This window comes from Varroa jacobsoni, unplaced genomic scaffold (genome assembly GCF_002532875.2).
Source record: "Varroa jacobsoni isolate VJ856 unplaced genomic scaffold, vjacob_1.0 scaffold_174, whole genome shotgun sequence".
NCBI classification, from domain to species: Eukaryota; Metazoa; Arthropoda; class Arachnida; order Mesostigmata; family Varroidae; genus Varroa; species Varroa jacobsoni.
The window spans coordinates 56,809-83,457 of record NW_019213076.1 but is presented as its reverse complement, the minus strand read 5'-3'; the positions used below and the strand labels follow the sequence as shown (position 1 = coordinate 83,457).

Genomic DNA, 26,649 nt, shown 5'->3' with positions numbered 1-26,649 from the left:
AGGTGATATCGGTAATAGGTCAGGACGAGATAGTTGTTACAACTTTTGCGATGACTAACATTTACTATATACGCACTATAACACCAAATATGCTAGATGTTGACACGCAAAGTAAAGGTTGTTAACTAACTCGTCTATGGGACATCTTGGAGTCAAATCTGATTTCTATCAACATGACGACATGAACAGCCTTTCAGATATCCTCTTAATCACAAACATAACAGAATTTTAATCTGAGATAACCGAGTTCGTTTGTACTCGTAGTAGTTTGCGCACCATGTTACCCTTTTCGCATCGGCAATATTTGTAAATAATCTACATCTACTGTATTGTACACTCACATGGGCAATTTAAAATATCTACCAGAGGAGGCGGGGTGGGATAGGCGTTAGTTGACAATGCTTAGTACTAAGGAGATCGATGCCAAAACAGGGGTTCGGTGGGGTTAAAAATTGTGCATTTTGAGTTGTTGCTACCTGAAAAAAATTTTAACTTATTCGGATCTTGACTGTCAGTAACTGACAGGGATACAAAAGGCCATTAAAAAGTCGCCCAGAATTAGAGCAGAGAAAAAAGCGTTCTCTTCCACCACGACAACTCCGGACTACGTACAGTTAAAACTAACCAGTAATCATTCAGAAAGCTTAGAAAAGGATTTCAATGTATTAACCATGTAGCCCGGATTTTGCCGCATCAGAGTACCATCTGTATGAGTTCCTGCACAGCATCCTTAGTGGTATTCATTTAGCTTCAATGGAAGAACGCAAAAATCACTTGCGATCATTTTCGTCTAGAAACCACAGAAATTCTACAGCGACTGGATTATTGTGTAACCAAAAAATAGCAGAAGTTCATTGAATGGAGTTAAATTCTTCTCAAAATATTGAAAATGTTTGCCTTAATTTCGGCTTGAAGATCGTTAGTACTTTTTCGACCACCCAATAGATATATATATGTCTGAGCTGGAACAAAAGTCAGTTCGAAAGTGTTCACCGTAAAAACTCTCGTTTTCTACATCTTGCAGCTTTAATAACCGTAGGATGGAAATTTGAATTTCACCTCAGTTTGTCTCCAAAGACTTGACAGTCAAGTTGCTTTTTTAAACCGTCAGAAACTTTTACCCAACCCTGATTATAAACAAAATACATTTTATTTTACTATAAATTAGAAATTCAATTATCAGACTATGAAATACTAGCAAAGACCTCCGATCATTGTTATACATAGTGTTTACCTTCAATAGAGATACGATTTTCTATAGTGTCCTTCTACAGATGCCATTTTGCCATAATAGCAACAATGAGCACCTTACTCATAGGCGTACCTTTGTCGCGGAATAAATGTTTCTGCCTTTTAAGCTTGGCTTGTCGCGAGATCATAGGATTAATGAAGCGGATCTCGGCAAAGATAACGCCCTGAGGTTCCAGCTCAATCGCCATTCCGTGTCGGTCCTCGCCGACGAATTCTTCCAAACGAACGAATTTTAGACCACACATTCCTCGCCAGTCTTTCCATAGAACTTGTAGCTCGAGCTCTCGTGATTTCTCGAGCTCAATTTGGAAGCGCTGATCCCACGCCTAAATAGAAGAGAGCCAAATAACATAAAACAGTTCCGGGTAGATAAAACCCACAGAAATACGCAGAAAACAAAAATTCCCAATTATCATTATCCGTATTATGTTCATATACATTGTGTAAAATCAGATATAGTAAACCCAAATAGTAAAAAAAGCAAATTATATTCTCATCCATCTATATATATATATATACATATGTATATATATATATATATATATATAGAATGGGGCATTAAATCTCTGGACAGTTTGAAAATCTTTATTTTACACCTGTTCAAGCAACAGGGGAGCTAAATATGATGAAATGAGAGTTTAGTAGAAAAAACATATAAAGAAAATGGAAGATACAAACTGTCACGTAACTTTTGCCCCCCACCCCTGTATGCAATAACCTAGCTCGACCACGGTCCTGTAAACGTAATAGGGGACTCGGTGTAGGAGACAAAAACGACTAACGACTAACCTGTCTGTGACGTAATCAGAAAATGCATTTGTCCGTATGCTTAAGGCTCACCTGCTGAGAACAAGGTTTGGCGGCGGTTTGACCAACAACGATATTGTCGAGTTTGAGTATTGCGTAAATCTCATTGGAGAGGTCACCCTTGATTTCGTATGATCGCGATGAACGGGGCAGTCGCGAGGATGGATGCGGCTGAACCGGTGGTAACCGTCCTGCCAAATTGACAGAGAAAAAAAGGTTAAGCAATTGGCATCTTCTCGCGCATCCACATTTCTAAATGATTCTTAAGCGTGCGAGTCCTTCAATCACGGAATCTATGTTGTATATCGAATATTGGCTGTGTTTCCGAAGAAATCGAAGACTCGGTTTCAGCTCAGCTCTTAGAATCGAATTATTGAGGCAAACTAAATACTGCCGTGATTTGATGCTGGTGAATTTGATTCTTCTCCGATCACCGACAGCCGTAGTCGGCATCCGATCCGTACGTTGCGCGCACATAGTACAGCTGGGCTGGCTAACAGTAGCTACAGACAGGCTGTTACCCGTTCAGAAATTCTTGTTAGTTTTATTTCACTACTGGGTTAATCACCGGCAGGTCACTAGCTTTCATTGCTCTTGTAGGCACAGCAGGAGCAATGACCGGGGCAGCTTGCTCCTTTGTTAAAATCCCACACATTTATAATGTATGACATGTTGCCCTACTAGTTACCCATCAAATTTTCTGGCCGGTAAGGAAAGAGGCAAAAAATTCCGCACGGCGTCATCCGGCAGCTGCACCTGCCATCGTCGTGCGTTAACCAGCGCAGAGTAGATAAGCCTTCTTGTTCTCACTTTGCCAACAATATAGCGACAACCAGCTTCTAATCAAGTGATCTGGGGTCGAAAGCGAGCATAAAATCGTTCAGTGCTAGGATGGGCTAGTCGTCCGACGCACTGCTTGATGTATGAACAAAAAATTTGTTTAGTAATAGCAGTTATTCAGAAAGCCGACGGGATATCGGATACCGAATGCAGCGAACGACTAGCGGGCCCATGTGTCAGTCTGCTGTGCATGATCCGGCAAAAGGACACACTATACACATTTACCAGATCGATATAAGGATATACCCGTAGTAGAATGACTTCTTCTGTCTTGAGACGAAGAGATTGTGATAGGGTAGCTGAAAGAACCGATAATATGAGCGTCTATAAAATGTTCTATAAAATGAAAACCCCATCAAATGACGAAATTACAAGACTGTGGTTCGTATCGAACTGCATAAGGATCCCAGGTCCCCGAAGAACAAAACGTATTGATAAAAAGAATCGGCAATGAGAAAGGAAGACACTGTCTAATTGCAAAAAAATTCTATAAGCAACAATACTTAGAATATAGCTAGCTTTTAAATTCGTAGTTCTTAAAGGTTTGCTCATCGACGTGGAGATATTTATCCTTTAACAGGTTATGATAGTCTCACTGTTCGTCACTGAGAATTTCTTTCCCCCTTTTAACTTGCACTTAAACAATCTCTCCCTTTCAATCATGTCGTACCGGCCACTTTTTGCAAGTATAAGTGCACTTATGTATAAGTAAATGATAAGCAGATGGTACAGCGGGTCGTTGTTCTTACCAGGAACATCAACGAGAAGATTTTGGCAGCCCATTAGTCGCACTTGTAGCTGACCCGTCACAGCGGCTGCCTTAGGTAGTGCTAGTCCGGCACTTCCCGCAAGCGAAAAAGAGCTGCCAGATGCTACTGAAGCCGCTGAGGTCGGCGATTGGGGTTCACTGCTACCCTCTATACCGCCGCTGCCTGTGTTTGGTGCGGTACTGGCTAGCGACGCTCTTTCAGCGGTAGCTTCAAGGCGATCGAGAGCCGCACGGATTAAGTCAATCTTCTGACTCGATTCGACCAGACTAGCCTGGGCCTCATTCATAACCTGGAACGCAGTATTGAGAACATTTTGCCGAAAAATTTGAAAATTCTTATAATTTCACTACTTTATTTATACACTATCTAGATAATCAGACTCTGTTATTCATCTGATCTTTACTACGCGTGTAGCTTGGGACGCCTTGTATGATAATGAAGCAGCTGCCGTTACTCCATTTCTGTGGTGGCTCCAACCTGTAGATTCCTTAAGTTGATTGGTTTCTAGACCAAAGCTTGGTGCCGATGCGCCGGAACCGTCCGTAAATAAAGCATTTCTGCGGATGGAACTTTACGGTCACAAGGGTTAGATATAAAATAACAGTGACCTACAGGAACTAACCGAAGAGCTAAATGCACACAAATATGATCTCTACGTGTCAAGAAGAAAGTTTTGTTCTTTACATGGCATTCATGGCTTTAAGATCCGTTTGAAACCGAATCTGACGAAGTCTATCCCTTTCCCTCTGGATCGGCGATATACCATTGCCAGTAACACTTTAGCCAAGGGTTGACCTAGGTTCTGCGCAGATCCTTGCAGTATATCACAATACACCTTACTTTTATGAAACCTGTAAACAATTATATAAAGTTTACACAACCGACTAGGGGGATTCAACATGGAGTCACATGAGATCGTTTCGCACCTAAGAGCGGTATGTGAGGTGGTGAAGAGTTCAAGCCGTGCGACGGACTATTTCATGCATTATTATTATTATTTGAGATTTACGGAACCCAGGGAGCAGATCCTTTGGCTTAGCAAAGGTTAGCTCTTCAGGGATTAGCATAGAGTTTCAGCGTTCTTCGTGAAGCTATACACAGCAACAAAATTCCTCGTTCCGCAGGCAGATATTAGGAGGAAAACCCATGAAACATCTATACCTCATCCTGATAAAATTTCCTAAAGGGACTGCACACCAAAGACACAGGGTTTCTAGAAGTAAACTCTAAATTACGGTATGTCCTTCGAACGGATTCGAGTGAAGGCAAGTGTCTAAGCATAAATCGCTTATGACGAGAGCCCCTCCATTCACAATTCATATAGAGAAGAATCAATGATCTCAGAACTCGGATTACTTTCGCCTGCGAACGGAGAAAGGAACAGCGTAACACAGATTTCGAACTACGGCTGAAAACTTAAACCGACAAGGATTAAAATAATCCCTGATCAAATAATGAAACGCGGGCTCAGAGTCAGCTAACCCCCTGATGACGCGAATGATCATGACAATAATACAAGTTTATGTCATCCAGTAAACTAACAAGATTTTCAGATTAACGAGGCACTAAGCCTTAAAATAAATTGACATTTATTTTAAAGCTTTACTTTTTCATATATATATATGAAAAAGTTTGGTACAATTTTATAAAACGATGTATATATTTTGTATTTCCTTATCTACATCTTTACCCATTATAGTTTTTTTAACTGCGTCCTCCTCTTATACTGGCGGTTTTTTTTTTAATTATTTCCCCATTTCGTTTCGTTCGAGCTCATACTTGTGAATATACGTTTGCTTCCCGTTCACACATCGTGCGCGGCACACATCACATAGTGAAAGTTAAACCAACGATTTTTCTTCGACTGCCTCCACCAAATTGTCTATTTGCCGGATGATCCAGTTCATGCCATTCTTTCGTCATATACTCTGTTGGTATTCTCCTATTAAAGTTTATATAGTTACAATATAAGCTAAAACGTCTACACAGTCAATTCCATATTAAAATACATTTGGTCTATAGGTAAACTATTTCTAAAGATAAAGGATAGCTTCGCGTACTGATTCTTTATGTCAAGACTGCATAAAAGCAATGTCCTTTAATAATTGATATTACCTTCTTATCAAGACAGGATCGAATGACATTTTTGGCCCCCTCCATGACGGCGCGTTCCACCTTGTAGCGATGCCGGAGTTCATGGTAACGGAGCTCGGCCTGAGACGTAGTTTCGCTCCGCTGACCCGTTTGAACTAGCTTCGCAATCATCATTTTGATGTAATCGATTTTTGCTTTTGAATCCTGCAACCAAATAATAGAACAGAAAGGAATAGAGCTCGTGCATTATGAGGCACTCTAGTAGGTCAGAAATAAAATAATAATTTCAACATTGTGCTCATAAGCACATTAGATGTTTATAAGCACAATACTCAGTATACAACCATGGCTACCGTCGACCTCCCACCAGAGGACACCTTGTCAAATAGGCCGACGGACAGAATCAACACTTCAAGCAAGGGACTAACAAGGGCCTGCCAAACAATAATGCATACAATACATAAAACTACCTCGTGCTCGGTTAGGGCAGAACAACCTATCGTTTCGCACAAATGTAGACATACTAAAGTAACCCTCGCTAATAAACTTGCCAATAAGTGAACGCTCTAATAAAGCAAATTCTTGCAAAAAGTAACTAGCTTCTTCACTGAAAGGACCAATTATTTTTCATGTGACACATAAGGCTAAGTTGCCTGGTTGAAATAGACCAAGGGTCTCCAAATCTGGTCAACGACGCATGATTTAAATGAATTTACAAAATTATAGTAATAACAACGACTGTTTTTCTGTTGAATGGTATGGTCGGAGACTCCCAAGGCACATGGGCATGGAACGTGTATATGTGTGTATGCGTATGTGTGTGTTTGTCTTTGCTCAAAGTACAAACAACTCCACTAAACGCTAATAGTGCAGCAATTAATAATAACAATTATAATAAATGCAAAATACTGCATTATATACAGCGAGGACAACCGTTAAACATCAGTAGAATTCTGCCCTTTCCTCCCCGATATTTTTCATTCCTTCCTGCATTCCCCACCCAGAATTATAATGCAAATAGGAGCACTTGCAAAATACGGAGAGGTAATACAATACTGTTTTTAAAGGCCATGATAATTTTTTATGCTCACCCTTATCTAACTGAGTTACGCCTATACTCGTCAGTCAAGTGTCTGTACATTTGAAGACATCATGGGGTTTTTTCTTGTTCCGATTGGGAACATGTAATGCATATGCATCAGCATCAGGTAAAGGTGGCTAGTGTCAAATCCATCAAATCCAAACGAAAATTTTGCCACTTCGATCTCAAATTCTGGGAAAATCTGGGATTATATTAAGGAAGTACATCTTCAATGGATACAACCAGCAGTAGAACAGCAGATAACGCTAACGAAAAACAACGTTAGACTCAAATTCTACAATTGGCGAACTGGTCAATAAGAATCGTCTATTTTCATCCTCAACTGCGATTCACGTATCTAACTAACTTTTTCAGAGTTATCCTATTGTAATCCCAATTCTAGAGGGCGATGTTCGCGTAAATTTACACATAAACAATGAAAATCATAATAATAATGGCCGGGCCTTGAGCTCGTTTGCGTTAAGGTGTGCGAGCTGAACTCATCCAAAATAGAGATACAATCTAGACGCTTCGATAAAATCAGCCATTACTGTGAACGACCTGCTTGATTTTCACGGCAGCTTCACCGTCACAAAAACCGAATGGAACGCGTAATTAAAAATGAAAAGCTTTATTCATCTAGGAAGATCATCGGATGATGATGATGATCATCATCAGTAGTAATTAGTCATCATCGGATACTTTCCCGTCACAAGCAATAATATAATTCACACAGGATCACAGGCGAATGAATGAAGTTTTGAATTCCGATGGTTGGAGGATTTATTGGCCTCATATGCATTTTACGACCTGCAACGACACGGGTTCAGGATATACAGGACAATTTAATCTACTCCAAAGCTGACGCGTGTCGAATAAGCTTTGTATAACTACTGATAATTGCTCACAGATTAGCGCTTTCATAATAAATTCTCTGACAAGTAAACAACGACCGGGTGAGCGACATGTAGAAACAGGGAAGGCGTTTAATTATAAACTGGAATCATCCATATCGAAATTTGGTTGCTTTTTTTAATTTTCTGTTTTTGTAAGAAAAGCATTCGGCTTACTACTGTCTCAGCTGCTCAAATAGCAGAACTTTCGTCGAAAATTCTAATAATAATGAGGACAATGAGTAAAAAACAATATTTACTTTGTGTGTAATCAATTTGAATTATATTCATTACTCAGTGATCAAAATTTCACTAGCTTTTTCGAGGTTTATATTATTATACTGTTCGTTTTTTGATACGCAATAAAGTTCCTACACGACGGAGCTCGGGACGATCCTACATGTGTATTTCACGAAGCAAAATTTACAAAGAGAGATCCGTTGAATAGCGTCATTACGGAATCGGATCAGGACATCAAGATTGATTCCGTGAAGCTGTTGTCCTCAGATTAAAATTTGAGTTGTACGAACGATACTGTCGCGGTTTATTGATTTGGACGCCAGAGCAGCAGAGATAATAACAGCTGGAAGGTATTCGTTTTCGTTTGTTAAAATACAAAAACATGAACATGGGTTACATCGTCACGTATTACCTCTTCGTGTGACATTTGGTCGACCATCAAAGCCTTGTAACGACGGATTGTAATTGAATTTTGGTACCCTATAACGCATTCGCTATCGACTAGCGAACTTTGAGTTGGGAAAAGAACTATCTTTCTCATCCAGTGCTCCATAACGTGTCACTTGTACTTGATGATCACAATTTAACGCACCTACAACAATGCGTGCTAGCCAACGTTTCGTCTAAAACTGCATCACCCGGCAGTCCCTTAGCCTTCCGAGTATCAGGGGCAATGAAAGGAAAAATTAATCGGTACAAAATATACACTATGAGAGGACAACACCCGTTGGTTTTTTATTTAACTTAGCTCCCGCAGCATTTTTGGTTAAGTAGATCTACGCAAAGAAGCAGAGGTAAAATCGCCCCATATTATAGAAAATACAAAAAGGTATTTTTGTAGTGCAATACTCAAGCTACGACGCTTTATCGCTCTTTGTTACGCGGCGTGTAAATTAACTTAAGTACGCATCGCATATTAATGTAGTCTCATAGATGTATTTGTGTCACCATACTATGTCAAAGCGATGTCTATCTCGTCACAAAGCCACTGGATCGCCCGTTGAGGATTAATATAGCAGCGATCTAAAAACTGAGAGTACCTTACGGTGACTCGTTTGTCCCGATATGACAACCGAGACAGACTCAACGTGGCACGCAATCGTAGAAACAATTAAATCCGAATGTCCGGAGGGGCTGGCTTCATGCCGCATGCGCTTCAAGCCTCCCATTTGAAAATAGTCAATTTTCTCGTTTCTGTTGTCGATTTTACAGTCTTCACGAAGGCTACAATAACCTTGTTATTGGCTACCAGCTACGATAACGAGCGGCGCTCTGTCGTACAAAACACAACCACCGCTAGGCATAGAGCAGAAAGCCCTTTAGAGTTGCCCCACGCAATGGGTATGATACGGCACGTGCGAAGCAAATAACATTAAATAGCGTACTTAGGTGGGTAAGACTTTTTGGTAGCATTTTTTTTTTGGCTCAGATAGCACTGATTGACTGGGTGCCTGCATGACATGTTGACCCAGATCATGGCGCTATTACCTTAACGCCTACAACAGTAACTTGTTGCGCAACTAATTCCTCATGTTATTTTTGAAGGTTACTTAGTGATGTTTAATTACTACTATATTGATTTTGTCGTTATTGTTGTTGTTGCCGTAAATAGTGATCCAATAGTATAAAGCATTTGCACAATGTTAACCTGTTGTTATCAGGAACTCAATTTATGAACGTATATATAAATGCAGGCCTTATGTTTTTTTTTTTTGAAGACAAATATTTCATGGAGATACTGGCTCGTTCCTTCAATTTGATCATCCCTGTTTGTTACATGATCTTCTTGTAACTGGCTCTTCGGACGTACCTACTGGAATAAAACGTGATCGAGTATCAATCGGCGTTGATGTTTTTAGCCTCCGACCCGTACTTTGTCACATTCCATACGATATGCCAATTGTTATTATTCAATCTCAGTTGTGTCATCATACTTAAGGTCTAATCGTACGACAGGCCGATTTCGATGGTAACTTTTTATGACAAATGCAAAAACAATTTAAGGGTAAAATTGCGTTTTCTTCCGAAATTATCTCACACATATCGGTCTAAAACTAAAAAGACCCAAGGAGCGATCAATGTTTGTCATTGTCACACCCCAGGTGAACTACTTGTTGTCGATGAACTTCGTCCTAGAAAGGTAAACCTTTACAAAAACCCGTTGGACACCAGGAACCGAGTTATTCTGCGCGCGTGTCTGGGTCTAATACAAATCAAATGCAGAACGAGGCACTGGAGTTGATTAGGACGCCTTACTGTGCTGCTCTTAGCCGTCTCTACATACGTTTCTTTGATGCCTCTGTATCAGATATTAGAAGTATCCTATTTTAAATTTTTCTTACAGTTTGGTTGGCGCTTAGGTGCTACGTCATCATATCGACCAAGCTGCAATTTGTATTAGTGTGTATAGTGTTCAATCACTATTTAGGGAGCTTAATGTACAGGCATGTACATCAAACACACATACGGTAAAAAGGCCTGAAGCATACGGAGGATATGGCTTCTAATCCGCTTTGAAAAAACCTTTTAATATATGTTAGCTAGCCCACGTAACTTGTAACTTGGATGCACCTTACTTGACAGGCCAAATACTAGCTCCTAATCCTATGCCTTTAACGAACGCAACAGGCAACGCGACTAGCACTCTACATTGCGGTGTCTAGATACCTGTTTTTTATTATTATTATAGGAAAAGTCTGGTGAAAGCTCTCTCAGCTGCACTCAAGAGTTCTCGCTACCAATGGTATTCGCTCATTGCCAACTGTCGGTTACGTTGCGATCTCCATCTGGGTTAATATTCGTAGCAGAACACACGGCGATAATGTAATTAGATCAGCTTGATAGGTATACATACGTGTTTTACTATGTCTTTAACCAACTAATTGCCACAGATGAACTCAGTACCATAATCAAGCAGAACTGTAAATTTACGAAGCAGGAGAAACTTTTTTTTTAAACATGCGCTCTCCCACATTCCTCACTGTTCAAATCGGCCTCAATCTGACGCTAGTTTTTCAAGTTTCTCTTTTTTAAGGCTTCAAAATTTTCAGGCTTCTGTTCACCCTAGAATTCATTTTGCCCCCCGCGTGTCGACTCCTTTCGTGCGCATTTTTTGTTCTGAATGAGACCGATAATAATGTTTGTACGGACCTGTAACAATTGTTCGGCCTCGCCTAGCATCTTCTTGTCCTTGATGGCCGAGTACATTCGAATCATATTTTCTGCTCCCTCTTTCACCTTCATTTCGATGCCCAGCTGCTTTTCCAATGTGGTACCACAACATTCGTTGCTAGCACTGGGGCCGCCCATGCCTCCGCCCTCGGCGGCGCTTCCGCCAACCCGGGCGGGCGGACTGTCGTCCTGTAAAAGCAGATTGAAAAAATTGAATCGAATCGTGATTTAGGTGATACATGCATGGCTAAAACACCATTTCAAGCAAGATCTTCATCTTGCTTGAAATGGTATTTTCAACACTCAAAAATCGGCTTGCTTTATACATTCAAATTATGTAGATTTATGCTTAACAGAAAAGACTTGAAGTAGCAAATTTGTTTCTGCAAGACGTTTTGTTAACCGCCATTATCCGTACTATTATTATAATGAATAATCAACAGGGGAAAATGTTGATCCGAATAACAAGCTACTGAAGCACAACAAATAAACAATTCTTGAGACAAATCGCAGCGCGATTGTCTCCTGGCAGAAATGAGAACGGAAAAAAGAACGTAGAAACGTAGACAGAAGACGGGTAGCATATCTAAGTGTCGGAAGCGCTGGTTAACCAGTTAAAGTACGGAACGTAAAGCACAGAACAATAGATTTTTGGGTTCGTTTGCAGAATTGTGATGCTAACAGTAATCTAGTAACAATAGCAATGTTATTGTTATAATTATACCTTATTATCAATAAATAAAACACCAATTTTGACCTATTTCATAATCTTCGCAACTAACCGATGGCTAACGCACATTGCATACAGAGGAAGGGTGAGCCTCTTTGCTGTGCACCTCGCATAAAACGGCTCCAAGGAGAAGGGCATGGGCAACGATAATGTCATTGTTATATATGGATGGAATCAACATGGGCACCACACTGCCTATTAGGATGGCACGGTCGATAGATCACTCGTAAGAGCGCAGATAGCAAGTCGACTTTGTGAAACCTCTGCAGATCCTTTAGATAACCACCTGTAGGAGAAAAGGCACCATCTTTGACGGCGAAATTTCAACCTATATTTTTTATTCGTTTTTTGCTATGACAATTGCGACGATTCTCGAAAAACAACCCAGAATCAACTCGGTGAGGAAAAAGCGGAACAGGTAAAGTTTGATGTACTTTCTGACCTAATGATGTGGGGGCTAAACTTCCAAATCGGGCGTGGTACACTTGTCCCTGTTGCAAGAAGCCAGCCTTTTGAAACAATGGCAGCACTGGTCGTAGAACTTGTGGAATTATTATTAGAATTAAATATTTATTTTACACCACCATTCTCATTTTCATTGCAATTATTATCTTAGTATCGCACAAATGAATATGTTGATTATACTCTATTATTGATTATATCATTAATATGATCACAGCTTTCAGCGTTCTTCTCCCCTAAGATTATGTTTGTATTGCCACGCAATAATTTCAAGCTATCAGTCGTTCTAATAAAAAGGTTGTTGTGATCCAGGCTCCGAAGTTGTCTGTAAGGCCCCATTTCCGCGCATCTCGAGTATATACGTTTAACCGCTGATAAATAACCAAAGTTTACTCCACAGTGATTAAACAACGAATTAAAACAGCACATCTCTATATTAAGCAAACTATCAGCTATTTTATATGTTTATTACGTTATAAACGGTTTGAATGTGTGCATATTCGATTTTATACCAGGAGGCACTTTCGTGTCTTATGATCTCTGGAGTTCAACGCAAGTCAGCTGAGCGGAAGATTCCCGAAACCTCGTCTACAACAACTACTTTCTACGGTAACCGCTAAAGTACTACAACAGGGGCATTGGGCGGTTTGTCTTAAAGTTGACTAGGGGGAGACATCTCAGAATTATAACAATTCTGCACCCGTAATTGCACCGGGAGGGAAATGCGGCCATCATTAGGCGCTTCACAGGGTGGTGACGCCTTAAGAAACCGTAATGGAGCAGCGTGGTAAAATCTTATTTATTATATGCAATTATTAAGGACCATTAATTTTCGAGCGGAAATCAAAAGGTATTTCGCACTACTTGGCGATTCATGGGTTGCTTTTCAAGATAAGCAAATGTAGATCTAAAGCTTCTAGTAACCACATCGACGTCTCTAACATCAGGTAAAGACCGTTTACCGAGAAGATGTAAGTACTCGCAGCAATAACAGTAAGGAGAGTGTCCTACCTGCCATCAAATACGATTTATGATTTTAACTGAGTGACGCTGATGGTGGATTCAGATGAGCACATACAGTACACAAATGGACGTAATGTCAAAGCCATTGGACATAAGATACACCTAATTAAAAAGTCCCGCTATGAGTCTGCCACAACTAGTTCAAAAGCCCCACTTTTTAGAATTCTCCTCCCCTAGGAGCTATTATCAGCCCTATTGTTAGCCTTAGTAGGTACGTAAGCAATCGTGTTCTGATGAATTGACTTTTGACATATCCTACCGAAAAGATTAACTTAGTTAGATAATTTTTGCCTTAAAGTTAAGTTTGTGACACTCATTTGTATTGTAGGAAATATTGAAACGAAATGTATATCTCGAAATGAAAACTATTTTTCACAAATTGACTATTAAAGGAATCACTATTGTACTGTTTCATTGTATAGGTCTCGTCCTGATGTGCGAGGACACAGTTAGGACCTTGAAAGATTTTGTTAGTCAAGCTTAAGTGCTCGTATTTACTACGAATATGACATGTCCAATATACCGAGAAAAATATACGCACTTAAACCTCCAAGCAAAATATAAGCGCGGGTTCGCACATCAAATACAACCGCAGTACAATTTTTTCCGCAGGTGCCCTATACTAGCATTGCTTATAACTGCCGTATACCATAAAGGTATCGTCTATGAATGAGCATCTGCTAAATAGTTGATCTGACGAGTGAGCTCGGTCATATTAACAAGCTCCGCTCGTTAGGTTACTATTGTAGCCGTTTGTAGCAAAGTATTGATCGTGGAATATATGTCGCGAGACCCCAGTACGACTTCGGGTGATTTCTGCGGTGACTCGGGGACCCATTCCACTTATATGACTGGGAGGGTAAAGCAGTGAGAACTATTGGCACACTAAGTAGTTACGATTTATGATACATCTCTGATGCTGGCGTTAATGACTATACCAACAGCGTTTCATTATCAGAGAGCAATTGCTACCTATGTAGATGTATTAAACATTTTCGATAGCTCCACAAGATAATGCAAGACCATGTTGGTAATACGATGCTAGTTTTATCTTACCACTTCCTCATCACCTCAACCCGTCCCTGTCTCTTATCCTACTTAACTTTACTGCAGTTTTGCATCACGCATCTCAATATATGGCTTGCTCGAAAGATGGTTTAGGTCAAAATACGATACCGACCCTTGATATATAAAGGAAACTCGTACCTAGCACCTGTGCATTGTACAATGACGACCCTTGATATATAAAGGAAACTCGTACCTAGCACCTGTGCATTGTACAATGAAGAAGTTCGGCAAATGGGGCGACGCGTTTCTACGTAGTGAAATTCCTATATACACTCAGAGCCACTATTCTTCACAGCAACTACCTACATCACAGGCTTCGTCAGTGGCCGCGGTGTTTGCCTCTTTACCTAAAACCCTCCTCAAAAGGCGATTTCATAGTTAAATTAGACGAGGAAGCACGTGAATGTCTGCATTGTCATCTTGACCGCCTGCTCCTTCCCTGTGCCGACCATACTCTCAACATCTGCAGTACCTCCGTCCCGTTGACTGATCGAATCGGTGCAGTGGTAACTGTACCTTTCTCACATGGGCTTCTCCTTGAACAGCAACTATGTGCAGGATAGCGCTAAAATCAAAAACAGTAACGTGTCTGGGTCCGTGAGTTGTTTTCGCTAAAAAGACCCTACCGGATACGGTATTATCGAGCACTCACAGCAGCGATCAAGCAAACCCCTCATCTGCTCCGTGTCAATAACTGCGAATACGAATAGCGTTCGAATCGTATGGAGCGATGGCAGCTGGAGTTCGACGATTCCAGAAACTGCCGCTGCAGACAAGGCCTCTCCGTAGTGATAGTGTCAACACGTAACTCATACAAACGAAGCGGTTTTGATCCAACTTTGCTACGTCGGTTTGTATAGCGAACACCGGGACGGATCGTTGTAAGTACTCAATAGGATGTGAAACGTGGTCCCGGTGCGGCTGTTAAGAAAATGTTTGCCTCTTTAAATTTTGATTGACCGGTTCGTCGGCGTTGGCCGATTGGTCATGTATAATAGTCCAACTGTTGCGAAGAGCGGCGAAGTCCACGTGTCAACCCCTTCAACTCAACATTATAGAAGCAGCCATTGGCCTGTGCGGCTTGAGCTAATGCAAATGCTGGTACTTCTGCTGTGAAAATCTCATGACGGTATTACATGATGAATCACTATGGCGCGTATTTCCATTAGCTGTAACATAAGCTAATGAAAATTTGGCTAAAAGTTACACTGGTCAGGGCTGTGGAGGTCGTGAAGAAAATAATACGAAACGTTTCCGTAAAAATTAATATTACTTACGTACATGTAAAAGATAATAATTGAGTCCTCAACTGTTTTTGTAAACATCCGTATTTTAAATTCCGTTATTAGACGGATCAATTTGCGAAAAGTCGTTGAATCTGACTGAAAATTCGGTGTTCTTCTTGTACTTTTCCAGGACAATAAGCTGTGTAGACTTGCCGCCAGGATTCGATTACAAGAAACTATCGCCTTATTTTCAAGACGATAGCTTCTTGTAAGTCACAGACAACGACGCCATCAGATACACGAATGATTTTAACCTTGGTACGCATTCAGAAACAAACAAACACAAAAAACAAGAAATAATAGGAGAGCAGCATTTTCATTTTTTTGGGCACTAATTGCACGTCTACTCCTACAATTACTATTATAGGTCAGCTACGTTTGTGTGCCTCAATCCAAGTCAACTTCGGATCCCCCTACAAGACGGACATCTTACAGTAGCACCATTTATTATCCCTAGCAGGACATTTGACAGCAGTCGTAACGGTGGCGGCGGCAGCCGCAGCAGAGGCAACTGATCCACTGGCGTACTTTGATCCTTTGCACTCGCTCGTATGCTCGGTATCTGTCCATCTCCTTTCGTTTTTTCTCCGTCTGCTTATTTAATTCTCTTCTCTGCTTTAGCGACATATCGAGAACTTGAATCGAGTGTCAGCAAGTGTGGTGCATCATCCTATCACAAACCTCAATTCCTCCTGCCTTGGGACTTTCTCAACTGATGTGTTCATTCATTGTTTAGCTACTGTTACATCAATTTTGCTTGTGGTTTTCTAATCGCGTCGACAATTGGAGACCAAAACAGTCTTCTCACTTCCTCATCCTGAATGGGTCTGCCTACTCTGACTCCATCTTCCTGATATAGTATATAGAGTGCAACGCTGTCCAGGCTCCCCGAGGCAGGCCGGCTAGGTGGCTGATTCGTTGGTTTATGCCGCTAACACGCAGCGTACTCTTTATTGGTAAGGGGAGGGCAAGGGGAAGGAGGCGTTGGGGGGGCTATTGATAATGCCGTACTGTTGGAGCAGCAGCACGAGAAAGGAACGAAGATAGCGGACACTGTACGAATAAAGGACAATGAGTGTGTCCTTCAGGGCTAGTGGAGAAGGTGCTTGCGATTCCAGTTGTTTCTACAACTGCTGCTGAAATTATCTCTCTCTCTCTGTCTCTTTATATTCTGCATCTGTACTCTAGCTGCGTGAGTTCCTGGGACTGTGTTAAGACAGAACGAACCAAAAGACGACGAAGTCACACGGCATGAAGCGGAATAGGGGACAGAGTGCAAATTCATCGTTCGCAGATTGTCTTCGACGTCGCCAGCTGCTTCAACATTAGAAGCAGTCCTGTGCGAAGGGGGTGAGAGAAGTGATGTACAAAAAGTGAGACGCAAACATCTACGATGCGTTCAGGACTGCCGCAAGCAGTCCTGAACGCATCGTAAGCAGTTTATGCCGTGAAGCAGTTTTATGCCGCGGCATAAAAAATAGAAACAACACTTGTCTTGAGCGGGTTAAAAGTGTCGTTCGACCGGTGCTTCATTCGTGAAGTACAAAGCGGTAGCATTAAGGAACGCAACTCGATAAAGCCAAATAAAACCCCTCACTAGCGGCTAAGCTCCGAAGCTGACCCGTATTCTTGGTCTCTACGCATACACAATAGGACAATCCACAGGAGATTGTAGCATTGAAAATAACCACGGTCACTGCTGCTTTCAGAACCGCCAGAAGTAAGTGGTGTTTCCGTAGAGCTCCCTCCTTTGTGCAGCACCATAACTGGTCCTTGGTCTGGCCAGCATCGTGTGGCACTGTCATCAATCATTACTGCCATCTGCGTCCTCGTACCTATAGCTAGCTTCCTGCTGCTACATATGACAGCTATGCCGACATTGTCACAGCGCAAAGCGGTTTGGGTTGGTGTAGCTTTAGCAACGCTGCTACAGAATAACATATAAGATACGTTGCAACTAACATTCTAGAACCGGCTGGGTGGTATCGCCGGGGCAGGCTGGACTGATTTCCCGGATGGCTGGCATCGCGAATGCTGACCATATGCATGTTGTTGCCTTAGGCAAAAGCAACGAGCAACAGGCGAGCAAAGTATACGCCAGAGAGGGTCGTGCCAGAAACGATGACGTGGAACCTTTACCGACGCCGGCGCCTCAACCTCGGCTTCGATCAGGGAACAGACGGCAGGGATCTGGAAAAACGTGTGTCACTGCTATATGTCTATGCAAGCGCCTACTCTTTGATAGAGGTAGGGCCAGAAGACTAGCTGCTCTTTCTGAGCGGCTTAGACGTCATTGTGCCATGTGGGGAGGTATGCACCAACCAAACAAACCTGAGTTGAACACCTTCGTGCAAGAACAACAATTGAATAGTGATGCTAAACATCCACAGGCAAACAGCAAGGTTCGTCGGATGATTCAGATAAGCGACAGATATAAACGCACAGAGCAAGCGGCCTATGACGTTCAACGCCGGCTAAGACTCCCTTGCAAGTGTAGATTTTTGAAAATTACTGCGTAAGCCATTGGAAAAGTGAGTTGACCACAAGCGGAGATATAAGGTAATATATTGGCAGACAGAGACGCCTACAAGACCCACCACTTCCATAGAAGTCTTCTAGGATCCACTAGCAGTATACGTCGGCAACGACTAGGCTTCCGGCCTATACGGTTTAGATACATCTTCTAGCTATGGCGCTCTAAACTTTTAACCTATGACAACATTCCGTATGTACCAACCTAGCCAGAGTCCTAGCAGAACTAACATACTAGCACAGATCTACAAGTGGCTCCCGAAAACATGTGTGGGTCATCCCTTATCATGGTGCGGCCGAAGCACACCAATGGCACCCTAATGAGCCGCTTATGATTGCGCTGTCCGGCCTGAAGCACCTACCAAACCCCAGATAGCGACCTCGCTCTGCCTGCAAAGCATGCACATACTACAGACTGTAGTCAAAAATTCGTAGTCCTTCCGACCTGGATATAAGGGTGATTATAGAGTACGTTGTCTCTACCCGACTTGCACGTTTCGCTCTCCATTTCAGTGACCTTCCTTTGCTTTCTAATTCGAGCGTGGACAAACGGCGACGTCCATACGGACCTATTTCGTATATCAAAAAGGGCACCTGTGAGTTTTGCGGGGAAAAAATGGTGAAACGAGGAAATGGGAATGGGCTATAAAAGGAAAGCTTTGCCGCGCGACCTAGTAAAAGGCGGCCGTTGAACATGCAATGCGTTATCGTCAGCTATTGGCGCGCGAGTAATGTGCAGCAGACGATCTTTCCTTTTCTAGCCTCCCGTTTTTGTTAAGCGTCTGCTACCGTCGGCATCTGACGAGGGCGAACCACCAAAATTTAGAACAAAGACATCTTCCCCACGCGTTTCAACATCATTTAGAGCGCACAGGTAGCGGGTGAGCCATAAAAGCTATTGCCACAAAGGTGCGAACACCGCGAGATTATGCGCAGGCACTACAGAAAATCCGATTCTGTTCAGTCCGAATTACTTATGTGAAGTGGAGGCTCAAATTGAATGTGAATCACTAAGTTAGCGTGCTTACCTCTGTATTAAGCAGACTGTTTGCAAGATTGTTCCTCACTCTCATAGGTTACCCCGCTTTTTGCGGCCTACGTGGCCGCTCATTTTGTCAGGTTATCTGTCGGCACCTCTTCTGTGCTCAAACCAGCTCAGTATCGTAAAGGGCCATTCACTGAAAGAATCGCTATGTTCAACCCATAATCAACTCAACAGAGAATTGATTTATTCCGCAGTTTTCATTGGAACAGTCTCCAATATATTGATCCATTCTCCATGTTTGAAAGGTAATGTAAGGTCTTCTCATCGATGATTGAGTGTTCCCTATTTAACAACGCTGCCATCTAACTCGCATAGAGGGTGCGTTTGTTTACCGAAGAACCGTTCAACATAAACACTAACTGTCAACGAAATAGGAAATACTACACTTGCTTTAAATAAATGTTTGATTACCATTTTTGATCTTGAAAATTTAACTTACTGGAAATCGCATGATGATGACCCATTTTCGAATACAAGCCGGCTATTCAGCTGAAAAATACGCCATACAACTGTATTTGTATGACATATAGTGATAAGTTCATATCGCTGACTGCGTTCCGCTGACGCAATGTTCCGAATAAAAAAAAAACAACACAGAGACCTTAAGATCGTTTTGGCATCTGACCTTGTGTTCTAAAGGTAAAAAACGTCCAGTATTGTGTAGCTCTATGGAAATATCAGTTAATACGAAACTCAATGGAAACAAACAACCCGTTGAAGATATGACTACATCGCCTGTTACCTAAGCGAAAACTCGCTCGAGAAACAATTGACCCACTGGGGCAAACGCAATGCAGATCGTTCATGGTTGAGCCCAAACCAAGCAAACGACGAATCAGGGCAATTCGTTGTGACTAGCAAGGAAGCTTTATTGATTGGTACATAATACAGTGGTGATTGCGTACTTGGATGAATTGCCTCTATAATTGGTACCGGCAGTGCTGATCGAAGCTTGAAGAAAACACTTGTTCAAAGTTAGTAAATTAACAATCTGTTACCGTTGTGTCATATGCCGCAGAAATTAATAACATCCAATAGTCATAATAATTACTATTATTGACTCTACGTAAATAGGCGCAAAAACCGATGTCTGGTCTACTCGAGTGACGACTATCATCTACCGTTTTGGCGATGGCGCAGTGGCAATGCGTTTACCTAGTAATCGGAGATACTCAGAGGCAATCCAGGTTCGATTCTGGGCGTAAACGCTCCATAATCTTCCACTGAGGACATCATCAATAACAATACGGTGGATATAGCAACCTGTCTTTTTGGTTGGTCCCCATAAATCACAACGTTGGGTAGCGTACGTTAGAATCTATGCTAAACAATATTACCGAAATCTGTGATAGAAAATACGGCTCATCCTTACGCCGACCCTAAAGCATCTTACAACTTGTGTCTCTGGGGTTTATTTTGACAGTACTAGAAGCGCTCACGTTTGTCTTTGTAACCATGCAACCTACATGTAGAGGCGCCAGGAATAGCTGAGAGATATCTACTGAGAAAAGATTCATCCACGAGTATTATGAATTAATGTCAATTTAAGGCGTTGTCTCTAAACTGACAAATAATACATTAAGTAAAATCTAAATGCAACGAGATCAAGCTTATATTTATCTATTTGTCCATTCCATTGCATTAGCTGTACGGCATTTGGGTGCCGCTTAAGCTGTCCAATAGCAAGCCCCCCACTCAGAGACACAGATTACTGCCCTATCTAATAATAGATCTACTAGCGAAGGGAATCCCTGAGGAACCCCCGAGAATGCCAGACACCCACCCAGGCGCTACAACTGCCTTTCAAACTATCTTAACAACCTGGCAACTCCCTTATCGAACGTTAGCTCGACTCATCGACCATGCCCGAGAAACTGCTCCTTGAAAATATCTGTTAAAAGCTGTTTTGAGCTAGATGTAGCACATCTGTAACGCGCCTAAAGGGTCCAGATGTAGCGATCGTTTTAGGTAATATTAGCAAGCAAAGGCTCTTGTCTATGTGCAGCGAAATGGAGCCGACTAGGGAAATCTGAGTAACATGGAATCTGTCATTTTATACGGAAACATCTTTAATTATCGCGAACCAGCATAAACTGTCAGTAGAACAAATTCACTTAAAAATAAACGGTTTTCTCACAGTCACACGAAATATGGCCACTCCTTCCCTCGTTTGTTACACCATTTCATTGTATATATATTAAATATACATAGGCCCAAGCAAAATACGCTACATCCATAAGCACGGTTTGTAAGACCAAGAGCCCCTTGTAAAAAAATTATACTGCAGTAATGGTAAATACGTATTGTACGTTGTTGCTTTGTATTGCATAAATGTTAGTTTAGCAAGCGTAGCACTTCTTGTTTACGTGTCCGGTTTGCTTTGGCACTTCTCCTATTGCTGCTACGAGACAATAACAACATAGGTCAGTAATAGATCAGCAAGCAAGAGCGGGCAACTGACGCCTCAGACCGCACTTACCAATCATAAAACTACTAATACTTGTTTATGTTCTTGTAGTTAACAATGGTGAGTTCCGTCGGTATTACGGCGTACTCGATCGAGAGCTACTATAAGAAGTCGCCTATGTCGATGAATCTTTTTCGCATTGTCACCGTGACTCTCACGTGTTCCGCAGCAGCTGTCGTAACGATCAAACTCCCACTTTACGCTAACAAGCTTGAGGTTACCCATGGCGCTGCGCGGTCCCAGATTCGACGATAAACAAACGACCTCTGATTGTCCGCAAGCCAAGGGTCAAGCTAGGACGCCATGGCCGTCGTCGTATGTTACATGCAGCGTTAAGAGCATGTCGCGGTCAGAACTGAGCTTTTTCTCGGTGACTGTTGCTTCTGTCGATTGTATGCCGTGCGATGATTTGGCCAGCGGGAGCCAAACGGTTGCGAAATTGATAACAACAGCAGCAGAAGGAATAGCCGACGCAGTATCATCACGGCAGCGACTATTTCTGAGGTAGCAAAGATCGTAACTGGAATAGACGAACCGCGAGTGGAAATACACGACAGTTTCGTAGAATACAACGCACTTACATACGGGTATATAATATAGAACATTCTTGAAGTAAGGAATAATTAGTCTAAACGGAGCATCCAATAGATCAGGTGCCATTCTGATACCGACTATGTGTATGTAATTCAATAGACACACAGACGCATAGGCAAACGTTGATAAGTCGACGTAGATTGTAAATATGATGTAAACAGGAACGGCCCAATGTTCCGCGAGCGTCAGGATGAATGCCGGTGAATCGGTTAGATGCAGCGTAACGTCTACGATGCTTCCACAGAAGGGAATGCCGATAAAAGCATGAGGATTTATGAGAATGAGCGGCAAATGAAGAAGTTGAAGGTAAATCAATGTGTTTTACGCTCGACTGTTTAAGGATACCTCGAGCGTCCATTGTTAGTTTTATGCAGATAGAAAAGAAAGATAAGGCTGCTGATTAGTTGTTATTGTTGCATCATGTGCGCGAACAATAAACTAAACAGCTTAATAACAAATGAAAGATACACTAAGAACTAGGCACGCTACTGCGCCGTCTGCACTGATCATGGCAAGTCGCAGTTAGGTATCGGTCCTTGGACAAAAGCTAGTTTCCCCCTATGAAGGGTCATGAACTAATCATTTGACCACCTTCTAATTATCTTTCCTTAAAGAGATGTATTTAATTTGGTAACGCTCGTCTATGTGGACGATGTTGACAACATAGAAGAAAGCTTTGAGCTTAGAAAAAAAAATTATATATATATATATATATATAATTTTATTTTTTTATTTATGTCTTAAGTCGGCCAGCGTCAGAGCTGTATAAACGGTTAGGCATCGCACGTATGGGCGTAGTACAGAGAACGGATGGTTCGCAATAGCGCCAAATAGTATTGCATTCCCATTCAACTATGGGCAATGGGTTTCGATCACAAAACCAATGGACGGATGAACGCACGAAAAAAATCAACGAACGAGGTGTATGTATGTTTCGAGCAAGACTCGCGGCGAGAGGAGGTCAGAAACGACGAATGGAAAGGAGGACAGGTATAAGCCAACGCTCAATGTCGTCAAATATTCGCCACGAGAAAAGGGGAACTTTAACTTTGCTTGCGATCTTATTGGCGGTTAATGATCTTCAAGATGCATTCGAATAACGAGCGGGTTCCGTTGAGAACACTCGTATGGTCAAGCCCATCCGCGAAGATCGCCTAATGCGCTCCCTTTATTTACCTTTTACTCTTTTCAGCGGTATCAAACGACCCGGCGATAATAAGCTCGCCCGCTAATGTTAACTATTGTAAGCTGCGGGAAAAATTCGCCGGTCGACGATTTCCCAGAAGCTTTGCTAGCGTTTGGGTTGATTATGAGTTCTGATATTTACGACTCACGAATTAGTTACTGGTTATTAACCATATTGTAATAGTTAATTAAGCTTATCTCGGTTTTACTTTTAATCCAGTATGGCGTATTTTTCAGTTCGGATATGCTCAACGCATATAAATAGTAAAAACGTCTACACAGATACAGGTAGCAGACCCTTTGCAACACTGGCTGTCAGTGGTCGAGTTTGAGTTACCGAGGATGTAATGCTTAGGCCTATAGCATGACCCATATGAAATGAGGACGAAAGTACCTAGTTGTTTTGCAAAAGCCAGTTATCGAAGGGGATTAGTGAAGGCTAAATTAGCGATTTGTTGAGTACGCGTCGCTGTATTGCTTACCCTATGCTGCATTTGCGAGTGTGGCAGGTTACTACTGATCTGACTTCCCGCCGATACGAGAATGTCGGCGTCCAGTTGGTTCAGATGATCCAGAAGGCGGCTCAACTTGGAATTGCTGAGCTTTACTAGGGAATTAACGTGTGCCAAGGACTTTCGGTCTGTTGTCGCTTTGCGGAGATTCTCGGCTCCTTCCTTTATCTTCAGCTCCTTCCTAGAATGCAGAAGGTAATCAAATGTATTTATAAGTCAGTATTTTTATATCTCCTATATTTTCAGGTTATTGACTATTACTTGTAACATCTTTTTTACATAGACCGAAAGACATACAGAAACCGAAGGGACATACGAGAGGGTTCCGTGGCCACGAAATCGAGCACACACACCTCACGGCTTTCCCAGTGGGGAAGTTTAAAGAGGCTTCAGAGCCGAAAGCTATTAAGTGTCCAGACTAACAGATGGCAAAAGGCTAAAAGCCTATTTTACATCAAGTAGAACAAGTATTGCCGATCTGTACAGTGTTAGTGCTCCCATTTAGTGCTCCATATACATATATATATTATAACTTAATATTTTGGTTTTACGCAGTTTTAATAATGCAAGCTAATATCATGTTTGATATTCTAGGTTCTGATTCGTTCAATAGAACAGTAGACCCGCCCATAAAACTAGCTTCATTTGCCGACGGTTACCGTCTTTCAGTGATACGTGCACATACAACTATCAAATGACAAGAAAGAACATCATTTTGAACTAAAAACGTAGACTTCCTAATACAGTACAGGTCCGCAACTGATTATATGGATGTGTAATCGAAACGCAATTTTCCGGTCAATTTAGCTGAAATTATTCGAAATTCTGCTTTTAAGTGGACCCCAGTGAGGCGGTTCTTTCAAATCATGCGCTTGTCAGAACAAACGCATATGGTACTAGCAAGCGATCCATATTGAATATGTTTCGGATAGAAGATGTGCATATCGTCCAAGAAGGATAAGAGCTACTCATAGTTTCATTCCGCGCCTGTTGTTCTTCTTCCTGTTCGCTTTTCAAATGCTTAATAGTTTCCTTTATTCAGATGTTCTGCCAAGGAAATGTAACTAACAATCTAGCCCGATAGCAAATAGGTATCGATGGTAATTTTCCTAACGACCACATCGATACCACCGCGGCGACTGAACGGCTTTACATTACGAGATGATACATCCATCTGCCACATTGCTAGGACATGCTTCTGCTCTATTTAGAGCTAATTTTAAAAATAAAGAAAAAAGTATTTCCTTTTTTATTTGAGGAAACCGACGACGATCATTGCAAGGCCTCAGATAGATAGCACTGTAGTAGCGCACCGCATGTTAGATGTGGGCGGTTCTTTCGTGGATCGAGTGACGAGTCAAATTAACGAATTCGCTCCTGCTTGTTATTACTATACCGCAGCTCGTTTCCGAATACGAGGCAGCAAAGACTTTGCGCGTTGTAAGTGCCCCTAATAGCTTAGTGGGTAACGTATCTGTCTGCTAATCTTGGGGATACGTTGTTGTCTAGGTTCGAACTCTGGCGATGCTTCTTGTTCGATATCGGTTTTATCCTAACTGTCATGAGGGTCGATGAAGTCCTTAAGGTATGAGATAGCGCACGCTTCGGAATCGACACGTGTCTCCTAACGTAAAGATCGTGATTATGACCATGTTTTTCCTAAAAATAGGGTAAAAGGACTACTTTTTTTACGAACCCTGTCAGTATAACACGCGAGCAGAATTTACAGTAGTATACTGGAGGTATCATGTATTCATTACTCAAATTCAATTTGATTTTTTTCAAGAAAAACTCTGCTCAGTACTGTCAGTGAATTTAAGTGCTTGTTCACTGTTATTAAAAATGACGCCTCACAACCCCAAAGGGGATTTTAGGCTGTGATGGCCGATATACGTGGAGTCTGGTAGCAATATAATTTTAGGACTCATGCCACTTGCTCTCATTCATAGACGAAGAGCAATTTTCGGGCTTATATTGCGGTAGAAAAGAAACGCGTCGACCTATCTTCGCTCGTTGAAATTTAACTTGTTAACTGCGACATATCTTAGAACTCTGAATGGAAGACGCGAATAATTTCAAACTAGTCCATTCGATGTTCGTCTCTGACGAGTTAATTAGAAATAAAACCACATGTTGATTTGTTTTGCTGTCGAGATAACCAGTTGTGGATGATTTATCACCCCCTGGTAAGGCAAAAAGGATTCAATGGCACGAAAATGCTGTGTTTAGTCAATTTAAGGACAAATCTCAAGTTACGCAAGTATATACTACATGCTTGGTGGAGGGCCTGACGATCTTGGCGCACCACTTATTACGGTTCGCAGAATTAGGCACCACAATCAGATGGTGGATAGAAAAGGCGCTAAAGCTCCATGTCAAGGTTTACTGAATACATAAAATAAATTCTGATTTGGGAGAGATATCCCGTCGCAGATATGCGGTAGAGTGGGTGTTGAATGAGTTTCGACCACGGCTGCTCCTTCCGTAGAGATATTTAGTATTAAATCAAATTTGACCAGTGATGCTACGTTGAAAGAACAATCCAAATAGCTGAACATGTGCAATGTACTATATGTCCAAAGTATCTGTCATTAATAA

At 41.7% G+C, this 26,649-nt stretch overlaps 1 protein-coding gene across 5 annotated transcripts in view; it reads right to left on the bottom strand.

Annotated features, from left to right (window-relative positions):
• Pkn (serine/threonine-protein kinase N) overlaps positions 1 to 26,649 on the bottom strand; it is a 70,036-nt gene that overhangs the window by 9,853 nt on the left and 33,534 nt on the right. For all 5 annotated transcript variants that reach the window (XM_022852379.2, XM_086972931.1, XM_086972928.1 and 2 more), the window contains 6 exons: positions 24,022 to 24,232; positions 11,127 to 11,336; positions 5,784 to 5,966; positions 3,648 to 3,957; positions 2,092 to 2,249; positions 1,325 to 1,577 (listed from right to left, as the gene is read on the bottom strand). In XM_022852379.2, coding sequence (XP_022708114.1) covers positions 1,325 to 1,577; positions 2,092 to 2,249; positions 3,648 to 3,957; positions 5,784 to 5,966; positions 11,127 to 11,336; positions 24,022 to 24,232 — 1,325 coding nt within the window. The remainder of the gene's footprint in view (positions 1 to 1,324; positions 1,578 to 2,091; positions 2,250 to 3,647; positions 3,958 to 5,783; positions 5,967 to 11,126; positions 11,337 to 24,021; positions 24,233 to 26,649) is intronic.